We start from the raw sequence: 14,883 nt of genomic DNA, 5'->3' as shown, positions 1-14,883 counted from the left end.
TCATATTCCTTGTATTATTCCTAAGTGAAAAATTTGTTCTTTCTACTTAAGAACAGACTATCCCCCTGTTTTAAATAATCTTTGGGTGCATAATGATATATTTAAACAATAGAACCAATTCCTTGTAGATTATTCTGAAATATTTTTTTGCAGCTGACTTATATTCTGTTTAATTTTAAACAGCTTGAAATAATGCTGGAGCCCAAGGTCTGGAGAGAAGCTGCAGCTCAGGTGTTCTTTGCCTTAGGTCTGGGATTTGGTGGCGTCATTGCCTTTTCAAGCTACAACAAGAGAGACAACAACTGCCACTTTGATGCCGTCCTGGTGTCCTTCATCAATTTTTTTACTTCTATCCTGGCAACATTGGTGGTGTTTGCAGTTCTGGGCTTCAAAGCAAATGTCATAAATGAGAAATGCATTGCAGAGTATGGTTGTTGATTTCCTTTAGCTTTTGATGGCATAATTATATTAAAAAATCTCCTTCCCAAACCCATGTGTTCACTAATGTTGTTTTCCTTTTCAGAAATTTGGAAATGGTCATCAAACTTGTGAAAATGGGCAACATTAGTCAAGATATTATTCCCCATCATATCAACTTTTCAGCTGTTACTGCGGAAGATTATCACTTAGTTTATGACATCATTCAAAAAGTGAAAGAAGAAGAGTTTCCTTCTCTTCAACTCAATTCCTGTCAAATTGAAGATGAGCTAAATAAAGTTAGTAGGCTATGTTTATGCGATAAAATAATTCTTATTAACTTAAAATATGCATTACCCAGAAGACTTCTTTTAGGAAAATGATCTTTAAAATACCTGTGGAAGATCATGCTGTTTCAAAATTCACATTCTTTATTTCAGAGAACATATTTTCTTAAATCAAAAATGTTTGTTTTACTTTGAAAAGCAGTTTCACTGATTAAGCCACAATAATTTAAAATATGGGTATAAATTAGGTGATTTTCATCCCAGAAAATGAAATTAGTCTGGTACCTTTCCTGGTATAATATTTAATACAAAACTTGAATTGCAATTATCACTTACATATTGTATGGTTGTTTGGACACATGAATGATATTTGTTCATCTTAATAATTGTGTTCAATAAGTCATGATTAAGTCCTTTTTCTAGCCACTGTCATATATTTTAATAAACACGACATAGGTGAACATGAATAAATAGCCTTGCATTAATTGTCACCCTCTCTTTACATTGGCAAAAAGGACAATATAATGGAGAAATTGGCTGTTAATCACTTGCTTTAAGATAGCTAACTGTACTTGAGACTAAACATAAAGAATCACGTGCAGGAAATTATGGATGAAGCCATCATTAACATAAAAATCTCGAATTCTGGAAGGAAAGATTTAATTACTAACTTACTCTTAAAGTTCTTTTAAAATTTTGGTCTACCTGCTGTTTTTATGAGATAACACGATCACCTTGAATTTTATTTAGAGGCACAGTTTCTTAGGAGACAACATGGTATCAGCGTGTTTATCTCCAGTAACTCCCATGCATTATTCAGAGTTCTCCTGCCCTTTGCAACTGATGTATATATAGCCAGCACTTCATATTGCTCTGTATTAACGTGGCTGTTTTGTGTATCTTACAGGCTGTTCAGGGGACTGGCTTAGCTTTTATTGCCTTTACAGAAGCAATGACACATTTCCCTGCATCTCCCTTCTGGTCAGTGATGTTCTTCCTCATGCTGGTAAATCTAGGGCTTGGCAGCATGTTTGGAACCATTGAAGGGATCATCACACCCATTGTGGACACATTCAAAGTGAGGAAAGAAATTCTCACTGGTTAGTTTTTATGTATTTGACTTTTCATTGAACTGATGTGGCGGGCTGTTTTACCCTTGGTGAGAGATCGGAGATGGAAATAGGAAAAGTGTTTATTATTAATGTCTACTTATTAATAATACTAGTATTTGTTATTTAGGGCTTTATTTATATAATATGCAAATGACATATTTAATACAGATTCTATTAATTATTAGTGATCATTTATTCTATTACTCTTTATTAGTAATAATGTCATTATCATGAATTACTGGCGCTAGAACAAAGTCACAGAATGTTCATGTATAATTTTGTATTCAACTCAGATAATTATAAAAATAGTAGTTCAGGTCATTGGATTTTCCAAAAGTGCATAGCTGAAATTGATAAACCTAAACTGAGTTCTCATATAAAAGAGCAATTGTAGCCTGATAGAAGTTAATACATCTAGGTAGGAAAGACAATAACACAATTTATCAATATTGATGGTTGTTAAAAGTCCAATCTACAAGTAGTTATTAAAGTACTGGTTGTGTGTTGCATGGTCCTCACATTTGAGGGATATCAAGGATATAAGAGAAATTACAACAGAGATACAGAGATATAGGAGAGCCTCTCCTCTAAAAAGAATAGGACTGATAATTAAAATCAAGGTGTGTAGATAAGACTTGTACCATGTAATATACTGATAGCATGATAGGGACTTTACCTGTTCTATGAATTAAGACGCAGCAGAGGTCATCTAAATATATGAGGGAACTGTCAGCGAAAGGCATGGAAATTGAATTCGAAAGGGGAGGGGTCTTCTCAGGGGGTCAGAGGATAGTGTTCATAAACATAGCCAAGTAGAGACAAAGGAAGCAGCGGGGAAGCCAGCCAGACCAGAGTGCAGCAAGAGTGTTGGTAAGTGATGCAATAATTAATTGGAAAAAATACATAGATGATCTTAAATGCTGGGCAGTGGTACACAAGCTCCCCAAGGCTCTGTTTTTAGCTCTGATAGATTTAGTAATAATTTATGTGTAAATAACTCTCAAATACATATATATCTTTATCACTCACCCTTCTGCTAAGTGTGTGTGTATAAAACAATTTCAGCAGTTTGTGAGATATTTACATCTAAATATCTTTGATTCAGCTGAACATAAATGAGAAATGTCTCTGTCTTTTCCTGAAAGGCAGTCTCTACTTCTGCAGTTTCTATTTATTTTAAGGCTATCAATACCCTGCCTGACATGCAGACTAAGTAACAGTCATCTTTGCTGCTTTCCTCGTCTTTGCCCCATATCCCAACCCTCCTGTGGTAAGAGGGTTTGCAAAATTAAAGGGAAAACAACAGTGTAGAGGGAGAAACACACATGTGAGTATTTGGTAACTCCCAGTGGAAGACCTTTAGGTCAGAGTAAAGAGGAATATACTCTCTATGCCTGTTACCTGTATTCTGGGACCATACTTCTACTTTGAGTCATGTTTTATATACTTAGATGAAATGTTCCCCCATCACCTTTGTCAGATGTTTTCATCTCCTCTGATAGGACAGTAGGACTTAGATAAGTGACTTACTCATTATCTGTTCCTCTCACATCGTCAGCAAAACTCTCAGTGTCTTTACCACCTGGAATACACTTTCTTCCTATCTACCTTATACTATATTGTAATTAGGAGAGAGTGAGAGTGACACAGGCTGTGGTTCAAATCCAAGCTCCGTTAGTTACTTGGATCCTGAGACTTTGAGTACAATTTGCTGTGACAAGCATTCAAATATTTCAATATGCATTAGACTCCAAGTGAATGCTACTTTTCCTTTTCTGCATGGTATGTTTATATATAATATTCACTTATGTACGATGTAACTCATACCACTAGCATAGCGCTTACAAGATGGAGGAAATGGCTTAATTTAACCCATACTTATTGAGATTTTTAGGGAACCCCCATCAGATGGAACCCCCAGGATGTCTTTTCTCCCCTTCTGAACTGCCCTTACCTGCTCCACTTCTTTCACTTTTACTCACCTCTGCTAAAAGCTGTTTGAGAAAGAGAACACAGTCATCTTTTATTTTTGAGGTCTTCTCTACCAACGTGCAAGAGAGAATAAAGAGTCTAACAAAAATATGGGAATATCATATGGATTCCAGAATTCTAACTTTCTATATTAAGGGTAGCTGGTTAGAAGTTTCTGCATCTTTCTTCAGTACTGCTGCAGAAACTCCTTTTAGATGGTTCTTCTTAGTTACCTGGAGAATCAGGTTGCCCAACCCTGTCACAGATGTATTCCCAACTAATCTGTTTGGGCACTATCAGGACAGAGCTATGGATTGCTGCTAAGGCAAGGTCTCATCAGATTTTTTTCAGTTATGCTTTAACAATAACCATATTTCAATCAGACAGAAAAATACATGCTATCATAGTCTTATTATAAGCTACACTAATCTCATTATTAATTTCAAAATTCAGTATTGCTTCCAAAACTATAAAACATTCTTAAAAGTAGAAATGACCCACAAACATTTGCTGCCTGGAAAGGTCACTTTGCTATTAATAATGAGAAGAAGGGCATGGAGACTTATACTTTTAATATATTCTCAGTTTTGCCTCATTTGTTATCTGTGTTTAGTAAACACGTTTCCACAGACTCGAGATGAGTTGAGTTACTGTCTTACAATGAATTCATATTAAATCTGGGACTAAATCCAGGTAACTAATTCCCAATATGTTATATTCCATGGTATCAGGAAAGGTATCCTATTTGTATCATTGACAACTTATAAAAGTGGAAACAAAATTATTGTTTGTGTATAATAACTTATAATGAAGTTTAAAAGACTTGACTCTGAGTAGGGCTTAATTTTCTTATTTATTCCTTTGGTCCAGTTATCTGTTGTCTTCTGGCATTTTGTATTGGCCTGATATTTGTGCAGCGCTCTGGGAATTACTTTGTTACAATGTTTGATGATTATTCTGCTACCCTGCCTCTGCTAATTGTAGTCATTTTGGAGAATATTGCTGTATCCTTTGTTTATGGCATAGATAAGTAAGTATATTCTCTCTTATGCATTCATTTTTCATCTCTCTCTTGGAAAGACCAATTGTTAATATATATCTCATTTAGAAGAGGAGGGAAGTGACTAGAGGGAAAAATTCCTCGCCACAAAAATCAAGTCTTTTGCAGGCTCCTCTTCATTCGATAATTTTAATGAAGTCTATCCCCTTATTAGGTGATTAGATAGAATGGTGTTGATGGTAATGTAGTTTAGGATTTTGGAGCTTTGATTTAATTCTGGCTATCAGAGAGGAACTTCCAAGGTTTAGAGCATGTTGGCAAAGTTCCAAGAACCTCGTTAAGTTGTTTTCAGCTATTATTACAGATAAGAAAATGCGGGCTTCGTGAGACAGCAAGTGACTTGCTCGTCACACACCTGAACAGAGGCAGACCTGGGATTCACAGCCATTTTTGCTTAACTCTAAAGACTATACTTCTAATTACGTTGCTAACCTGTTTTACAAGAGGAATTTTATTTTGTTATGCTATAAAATGCCTTATTTTATCATGTTACACAATGTTTTATGTCGCAGGCCAATTTTGGGAAGTGGCATATATATATGATGCTCCAGGATATATATGCCATTTGCTGTACATAAACTTCTTATTTATGTGGAGTCATGACTTCATGAGATGCTTAAACCTTTGAATTATATACCTGATCGGTTTGAAAAGTATATATACTTGGTGTGAAATGAAGCATTAGAGTAGTCTCAGAATAAAAAAAGTTTCTGGAGGCCTTGTCCAATATTTTTTAAAGTTGTGGTCTTTAGTTAACATATATGGATTAACTAAAGGTAATAAGACCATCAAGCTTATTAGAGGTCTCTGTGAAGTAGGAATAAGTTAATTGAGGACCAGAGTCCTCTTAAACAACATAAAGAACTTTATTGGTATTGAGTGAGCTTTGCGACAAAACTTAAAGAACGTTTTTATTACTGGCAAAAGCTCCAGGCAAGGAAAGATAGGGGAACTTACATTTAATGATCATGTACTATATAGCAATAGTAGTAATAGCTGTATGACACGCATTTAATGTTAGTCATTATAACAATCTGTGGTAACTAATATTACCCATATCCTAGATGGAAAATTGGCCCTACTTGTACAGGACACAGTATGTTAGTTGCAGAGCCAGGACTTTAATTTCAAAACCAGATATTTCTATACCAAGCTACCCCCAACTCCTAACCTGCACTGTGTTGGTATTTGACATTGTTATTGGACTGATCTATGGATCAATAAGATCATAATTTAGATTTCCATTTAGACAGTTCAACATTTACAATAGGCAGAGTAGTAAATATTTCTTTTTAGTAGTTCCTAAATAATAATCATTATAACAACAGGAAGAATAATACTACTAATAATACTTGCATCTATAAATTTCTGCTGTATGTGAGGTAGTGTGCTCTGCATATGTTGTCTATGAGTCTAACAATAATCCTCCAAGACAGGTATTATCTTTTTCGAAAATGCCAAAAATTAAGCTCAGAAGGACTAAGATATACATTAAAAGATGATGGAGCTATGATTCGCAACCAGGTCTGTTGGTTTCTAAAGCTCATATCTTGTCCTACGAGCAGAATTAGAATTCTCCTGTCTAAAATGCTCTCATTTATTTACTTTCCCCTCCTTTAAATGTCGTAGCAACCTTATATTCTTCCTGTTCACCTTCAACAGTGTCATGAGCTCAGCTCTTCTCTGTCTTCTGCCACATTTACCTACATTTCCAGACACAGAGTTGAGAGAAAGAAGGCTTTCAAAACCTAAACCTTTGAGACAGTAAATTCAAATGCAGAAAAAGAAATATTGGAGCATAGCAAGTTAGGGATTAGGAAGAAATATGAACGAGAGGAAACGAGAAGGAAGATCCTGTAAAGCTGAAAGTGATGGCTGCGTAGATTGTATTTTCCTGAGTCTCCTTTTAAAAATGAAAGAGAAAAAGAATGACTAGAAAGCAGAACTAAATACCCATAAACACGGGCAAGAAGATATTCCTGTGAACCCTCAAATACGAAAGGTTGGGGCAAACCACTGGCAGCCACAGGACCTGTGTGATATCACTTCCGTGTGGGAGATGGTAGAGGATATGCAGCTGGGCTTCTGACAGCTTTCCAGTCACCCCCAGGTCCTCCCTGCAATGTGTGGCAGGCTGATCGGAAGACAGTGAGCTAAACTGGGAGAAATTCTATAGGATCTTTGCCCACATTTTGCGGAGTGCAGAGGGACCAAAATACAGTAAGATCATCAGTGCTGGTCTCTAAAAACTCTTGAAATGATTAACCCAAAGTTCTCTTCCAAGATAAAGCTCTTCACTGAAGAAAAAGTGGTGGGAGCAAAACCTGAGTTGAGTAGGAGAGAGGTAGTAGGGTCCATGGAAAAGAAAGTCCAGGTCAGTATGAGGAGGAGAGCAGAGGTAAACAGAACTGAGAAATTCTGAGGCCACCTTTTTTGATTACTTTGCAAAAACAGAGAGGAAAGGCCCATCCCTCCCTCCTAAAACACACAGGAAAATTCATTTCACTTAACTGTGGCCAAATCTTAAGAAAAGTTTCTTTTTTTTAAAAAAAAGAGTAAAATCTCTGCAGACAACAAAAGCACACATGCAAAATAGATGGAAAACTAACAATACTTCAAAATGAGGTGAAATAAATGTTTAAAAATGATAGAAGCCACCAAAGAAGAGCAGAAATCAGTTATTTTAAAATTGAGAATTATAATAATTAGAGAAAAGGAAGATTTGAAAACAGAGGTGATAGAACTCAGGAAATAATTGTAAATAAAAGAAAAACACTTAAGAAATGAAGATCAAATTAAAAAGAAAACAAAAATGATAAGCACAGTGCCTAATTTCAGAAGAATTAGAAGCTAGAAAGGAGGGATGCTTTTGAAAATCAAGGAGAAATAACAAAGGATTTAAGAGAAATAAATAAACACAGTAGTTAAGCAAAGATGGTTCAGCATATGTACAATGAAGGCCTCTAAAAACAGTAGCCAGAACAAATGCTAAAAACTATAATTGAAGAAACTTGCCTGAAATAATTAATTTGAATGTTGAAAGGGCAAACAATATACTTGGAGAAATAGACATAAAGGCCAACACGAGGACATAGCCTAGCTAACATAGCCTTGTTACTACAAGACAAAGAAAAAGGGCATCCAGGCAAAAATAATACAAAACAAAACACAGCAAAGAAGATTATTTATAAGAGAAAAATCTAATAGTTGACAAAATTTTTGTAACAATGTTATGTAGTTAGACATATGTATGATTCTCAAGGAAAAAACGTAAGCCACAGGTTTTAAATTCAGCTGAACTGACATTCAGGTATAGTGACCACAGACAAACAATTAGAAACATGCAAGAAATTAGGAAATATAGTTACTACGATCTCTTTTTGAAGAATCTACGAGAGAACTAGGTTTAGACAACCAAGAAGTCTGCAGAAACATTAATACAAGGGCTGGTGGGTGGGCAGTAAATATTTATCTCGAGATAAACATTAAGGGATGTAGACTAGTACGAAATGGCTACATGTTCCTGACAGTGTTAACATCATACAATTAAAAAGGGTGAATTTTACTTCAGGTAAAAAGTACCTCAGTAACCTGACTCTTAAAAAAAAGAACATGTTAAGTCTAATCATTACTAGGTCTAAGTGTTAATTCATGGGAAATAGGAGGATCAAATGCTCTTGTGAAGCAAAACTGTGGGAATGCAATCAGCCAAATACAGACTGTGGGACAAAGTGATCAGCTGATTCAACAAAAAATCAGAGGAAACGATGAAGACATGTACGAGGAACTTAGAGATGAAAAATGGTCTGAGAAACACATACATCAACTGCAATGTATGGACCTTCTTTCAGTTGAAAAAACAGACTACCGAAAGAAATGAGAGGTCAGATAATATAAACACCAATTGGATTGGATGATATAACATATGGCTAATTAAAAAAAAAAGAAACAAGGAAATTTTAATGTATTGCAAATATTGTGTTCATAGAGTGGAAATCATCAGTTGGAGGAGACTTTCCAGTAATTGACTTACAGGGACTTTCTCCAAATGAAACTTACAGTAAACTGGTTCCATTTTACTTTATAAATGTTCTTAATTTATAAGTCATCTTCCAATATGACTTTTAGACTCAGTGTAAAATGTCATAGGGTATCATGGTTAACCCCCATCAAACCATTGATATAATGCATATTTTAAAGGACATGTAATTTACCATATTTTAATATAGCTATATTAACTCGAGGAATAATTAAATTCCTTCGTTCTATTTAGGTTCATGGAAGACTTAAAGGATATGCTGGGCTTTGCTCCCAACAGATATTACTACTATATGTGGAAATATATTTCTCCTCTAATGCTATTATCACTGCTAATTGCTAGCATTGTGAATATGGGATTAAGTCCTCCTGGCTATAATGCATGGATTGAAGATAAGGTAAAATGCAAAATAAGGAAGGTAGATAAAAATATACATAAAATGTCATTTTAGAGGTTTTTGTTTTTTGCTTTTTTCACAGTATAGTTTGCGGTTAAATGAATGGTGCTGCTTTTATGTGAGGATCTTGAGATTTTTATGTTCTTTTGGCCCCAAATATGTATGATTTTTTTATATGTTGTGGACTTTATTAGTACATGAAAAGTACTGACTTGGTCCTCATTAAAGTAATTTTATTCATGTCACCATAGATGAACCAATTGGGCCTTTGACTTTAGAAAACATATTGATCAAACCACCAGAAATATTTTTTCCTGTATAAATTTACTAACTTATATCTGAGATACTCTAACAATGAAACTGTTCATTAGCCATGTATACATAATTTAAGTAAATACTGAAGTAAAGTTTTGCTATAACTGTTTTATATTAGCCACGACTATTTCAATTTCTGATGTCATGTTGCTGTAGCTATATAGTAATGCAATCTTAAAGTGCATATTAGCAGTTAGAAAATCAGAATGCGTATTTTTCAGATACCTCTGACCTTTATCCTATGGTCAGTAATTCAATATAATAACAACTAAATTCAAGACTATTCTAAACAAATAAGTCTGTTATCCCTTACCAAAACCCTTGGGGCCAGATGTAGTTCAAAATTTAATTTCAGATTTTAGAAAGATAATGTGGCACATGTAACAGGTAACTATCGCTTAGTAACATATGACCCCCAAACTTAATGACTGAAAGCAGTGATGATTTATTATTTCTTAGGGTTCTGTGGATGAGCTGGATGGTTCTTCCTTGGGTCTTGTGTGAGCTAACTCATACAGTTGATTAAACTTGGAGACCTGGGCTCTATGTGAGCTTTCATTCTTGGTTTCTTCCAGGCATTATGGACTCAGGGTAGCATTCTAAGACACAAAGGCAGAAACAGCAAGGCCTTTAAGGCTTTGCCCTGGAAGTTGCTTACTGTCACTTCCACAGCAATTCATTAGTCAAAATCATAAGACTAGACCAGATTCTTTTCTTATAAACCTGAGACAAATATATGTTTTTTCATGTCCCTGCAGAGAAAAAGATTATTAATAATTATTTTTTGGCTTTAACAGGCATCAGAGGAATTTCTGAGCTACCCAACGTGGGGAATGGTTGTCTGTATCTCTCTGATGGTCCTGGCAATATTGCCTGTCCCAATTGTCTTCATCATTCGTCGCTGCAACCTTATAGACGATAGTTCTGGTAATTTAGCATCTGTGACCTATAAGAGAGGACGGGTTCTGAAGGAGCCTATAAACTTAGAGGGAGATGATGCAAGCCTCATTCATGGAAAGATATCAAGCGAGATGTCCTCTCCAAATTTTGGTAAAAATATTTATAGAAAACAGAGTGGATCACCAACTCTGGATACTGCTCCCAATGGGCGATATGGAATAGGGTACTTGATGGCAGATATGCCAGATATGCCAGATATGCCAGAATCTGACTTGTAGCTGGGGGGCAAAAATCAGTGGGATTTTATCTGGTTCATTTTTGTCAATGAACATTGGCTCTACTAAGAGAAGCGATAGACTTCGCTTATCAGAGGGCGATCTCAGGTGCTCCATGGCTGTGATCTTTAATCCTAGCAGTGTATGTAAATTCAACATGAGCATTCCTTTGGATTCTCTGGTTTACATTTGCACAGAAAGAGCCACAGACACAGTGTACAATAACTGAGGTCCATGTTGGTCAGAATTTTCAAAAATACCTTTGGTGTTTTTTTCAAGGATTCCTATCTCTAAAAACCACAGGTGTTACCTCAGTTTCTAATAATTTCTGGATGTCATGGTATGGGCAACTCAAAAATGGTATACTTCAAAATTTATAAGTTTGCCTTCAGGGTAACCCCCAGGGTTACAATGACCAGTTCTGTAAGTTGGTGCCACTCAGCACACTTCCATGAACATATTGTGTAGATAGGCTGTACTTATTTTGGTAGCATTGATACCTTCTTAGGCAATTAGTTGAAGAAAACTGCAAAATATTTTCTTACGTAATAGCTGTATAGAGCAATAGTATCAAAGAATAAGAAGGCACTAATGCTGGAATGAAAGGTGAGGTTCTGAGGTGACTGGGGATCATGTGTGTGATGGCTGTATATTTTGTGTAAAATATATGTGTGAAAATGATCTAAGAATGAGTCACTCAGCACTCTCAAGAATTATGCAGATTTCGCATTTTTTTATGCGTGTGCCTAAAAACCTACTTGGTATTTATTGCGGTTTCAAGATTACTCATAGTATATTTGTAAAATATACTTGCAATGTATATAGATGTATATTAGTACTCTAAGTACTGATTTGAAAACTTGAAGCAAGATGGCATTTTATTTCATATCTTTCTGTTTTGCTTCTGTTTTCTGCAAATATAAATCCTTTTTTAAGTGACTGTTAAAATTGTATGGCATTACATTTTAAGCTACAAATAAACAAAGTTAAAAAATGATGTTTGTTTTTCTCACTGACTTTTCTTGTGCCACCTGAACTAGATTATCTTGCACTTCTGTCAGCACTTAGGCATTTCATAATAATTAATCGTCATATTCCAAGAGGGATTAATAAACTGATTAAAAGAGTTACCACCACTTTAGAGACAAAGGAAAAAGATAGTATTATGGTTAAATGGTGTTCTAATGTAGTCCCAGAATTCTTGGAAAAATACTTATCGTCTCCCAGGAAACCGTGTGTACAGCCTGCTGGGTCAGTACTGTCTCTGAAGTGTAAAAAATTATGATTTCTATGAAACTGGTCTATATATGACATTGGATGAAGCAGAACTCCACTGAGTGCCACCTAGTTAAAAAGCTCTCATTTAACTGTCCTACCACTATATCGGCCACACTTTAAAAATAATGGTGGATAAAGCAGCACAATAGGAGAGGTAGTATACACTCTGTATCCATTGATTATTTTTGGCCAAATGTTCTTCATCTGCTATGGACGTTTAAACAGACTGCATCACAGCATTTAAAATATAATTCCACTAAAACTTTCAGGCTTTTTTTTTTTTGCATCTTCATTAATATTATATTTTGTAGTACTTTAAAGTTTAAGAATATTTTATAGATAGGCAATATATGCACATTATACAAACTCAAAAATTATCCCAATTCAGTGTAAATTAAATTTTCCTTTCAAAATTTCTCCTAGCCACCCATTTCCATGTATACACATTACATAATGACAGCATTTGGTATTCTCTCCTCAATCTTACTTATTTCGAGGAATAATTGATTTTGGACCATGTTTCACACGAAGGCACATAAATCTGCCTCTTTATTCCAGAAGTTGAGGTAATATAAATTTTGTTTATTTTTGCATTGAAGCAGTATTTTCTTCCATAAGCTACTCAATGTTAGAAAGTTTGTAGCAAATACTTACTTACTTTACCTGCCAGCTTTTAGCTTAACATGATAATACATTGCCAAATAGCACCATCCCTCTACACTCCCTCTCTTGCCATGAGGGCTGTTAATTTACAGTCTGGATACCTGCCTTGCACTAGGGAATAGGTCTTCTCCCTTCCATTCACAGAGTAATACGAAGAATACAGGAATTGTCTGAGATGGAAGAGAATCTGAACAGCTTCTAATGCGCCCATGTAGCAGATGAGGAAACTAAGGCCACAGAAGTGAAAGGGAATGAACAATCTTTCCTTTCTGCTTTTTTCAGTCAGTTCTTCAGCTGTTCATTCATTTATTCACCCATTCTTTCAGCATCTATTCACCAAGAATCTGCCTTATTCTTAGCACTTATCCCAGACACTACTGTAATTAAGGCGTAAACTATTCATCTTTTCCCAACTTTCTCACATTTGTCTGGGAGTGCCCTTACCTGCTTTTTTCCCAGGCAGTGTAGTATTTAATCAATAAACAGTAGTATGAAGTATCCTTCTCTATACTCCAAAATTTGAGGCTATTTGCTTTGTATTACTTTCCAGTATTTCTGTAAACTCTGGCCTAAACTTGCACCTAGACGTAACATAACCAAAGACTGTGTATCTTCAAGTGGAAAGCAGTCTGGGGAGTGTGACAGGAGGGCTAGTAAAGTGTTCAGAGTGGAATAAAAGGAAGAGGGAGAAAATGTACTCACTTTTAGGTATTAGAGTCATAATGAGGAAGTCTAATATCTTGGTGAAATGACATTTTAGGGTATATGTTATGAAAGTACATTTTCATTTCCATATGTTTGTGTTTATGTGCATTATTTTAAGAAGAAGTTAGTTTTTTCATTGGCTCTCCAAATGGGTATGTGATTCCAGAATGTTTAAAATCAAGATATAGTGCTTCTTAACAATAATTATGAATTTGAGTCACTTGTAACCTTATTTCTAACTTAATGAATCTGAATCCTTTTAGGATTGGAAGCAGGACATGAGTATTTCTTTTAAAACTTATTCTAATATGCATTCTTGGTTAGGAACTATGAATATGAAGAAGATTAAGAGGAAATCAAGTAAAATATGAACTCTAATTGTCTTTAATCAAACAGAATAAAAACTAAAGTTCAGTATCTGTGATATCTAGGGAGGAAAATAATTTGGGTAGATAGATTTTGGAATTCATAATTTTAAAAAAATTCCTTAAAAAGTAAAATATCTTTATCCCTTTGACATTTTTTCTGGTCACTGTGTTTTCTGAACACTTCCAAAATAGATACATATCTATGTCAACTAAATATGAATAAAATCAATATCAATTATAGCCATTACATAGATTTTTCCATAAATTTTAGTTGTAGGTTTTTTGAGACAAAAAGTTTTGACAAAAAGGGAAAAACCTCTAGGTAAATATTGGAACTATTAAAAATAACATTTCCTCTAAGCTATCCATTATTGAGTATAGAATATTTTTACCTTCATAAGTTGGGACTGATGTAAAATATTTCATATGTTATTTTGCCTCAAATGACTGACTGTAAAATGGCTAAAATTCTAGTTGTACTAATATAATTCTCGTCTAAAACACTGCCTTAAGAATGTCTATCATGTGGTGTTAAAAAGAGAAAAGGAACTGGGACAGTATCTTGTCCTAAATCCAAAGCCCTTTGGATTCTACTATTACTTTAAAACATCACAGTCATTCCCAGCACCACCATCAACACACACACACACACACACACCACCACCACCACAACAACAAAAACACTTGATCTACATGAATAGCAAAAGGAACATGCCCTGTGGTGCCTATGCAATACTATATTTGGTGCCATGTAAGTAAAAGAAAACATGCCTTGTAGATTAATGATGATATCTCATCTGCTATTCCTTTTCTATTTATTAACTTTTCAGGGGATAGTCAACTGCATAGTAAGGAAGATAAAGGTTCTTTAGAAGAGATTGATATTTACATTTCTGAGAATATAATTTACTCAGGAAAAAGCCATTAAAAGAGTTGCAACAATAGTCATTTCACTGTTCTTTAAAGGAATGCTTATAAAAAGCAAACAAAGCAGAACACTACACAGCACTGTACTCCAATCTGAAAAGATTGAATAAACCTTGAAAATTTTCAAGCATGGTAGCAATGTGGCATTTATTTGATCTGGTCATCACTG

General features: G+C 34.9%; 1 protein-coding gene across 4 annotated transcripts in view; it reads left to right on the top strand.

Moving 5' to 3' along the window:
- The window catches only part of SLC6A15 (solute carrier family 6 member 15), a 48,210-nt gene extending 36,440 nt beyond the window's left edge, over positions 1–11,770 (top strand). For all 4 annotated transcript variants that reach the window (XM_067697480.1, XM_067697479.1, XM_067697481.1 and 1 more), the window contains 6 exons: positions 184–425; positions 524–716; positions 1,612–1,804; positions 4,658–4,817; positions 9,121–9,283; positions 10,396–11,770. In XM_067697480.1, the coding sequence (XP_067553581.1) occupies positions 184–425; positions 524–716; positions 1,612–1,804; positions 4,658–4,817; positions 9,121–9,283; positions 10,396–10,776 (1,332 nt within the window). In that variant the 3' untranslated portion in view covers positions 10,777–11,770. The remainder of the gene's footprint in view (positions 1–183; positions 426–523; positions 717–1,611; positions 1,805–4,657; positions 4,818–9,120; positions 9,284–10,395) is intronic.
- The last annotated feature ends 3,113 nt before the right edge of the window (positions 11,771–14,883 follow it).

The sequence above is a fragment of the Pseudorca crassidens genome, chromosome 11 (assembly GCF_039906515.1).
Source record: "Pseudorca crassidens isolate mPseCra1 chromosome 11, mPseCra1.hap1, whole genome shotgun sequence".
NCBI lineage: Eukaryota > Metazoa > Chordata > Mammalia > Artiodactyla > Delphinidae > Pseudorca > Pseudorca crassidens.
This window is presented reverse-complemented; position numbering and strand designations above follow the sequence as displayed.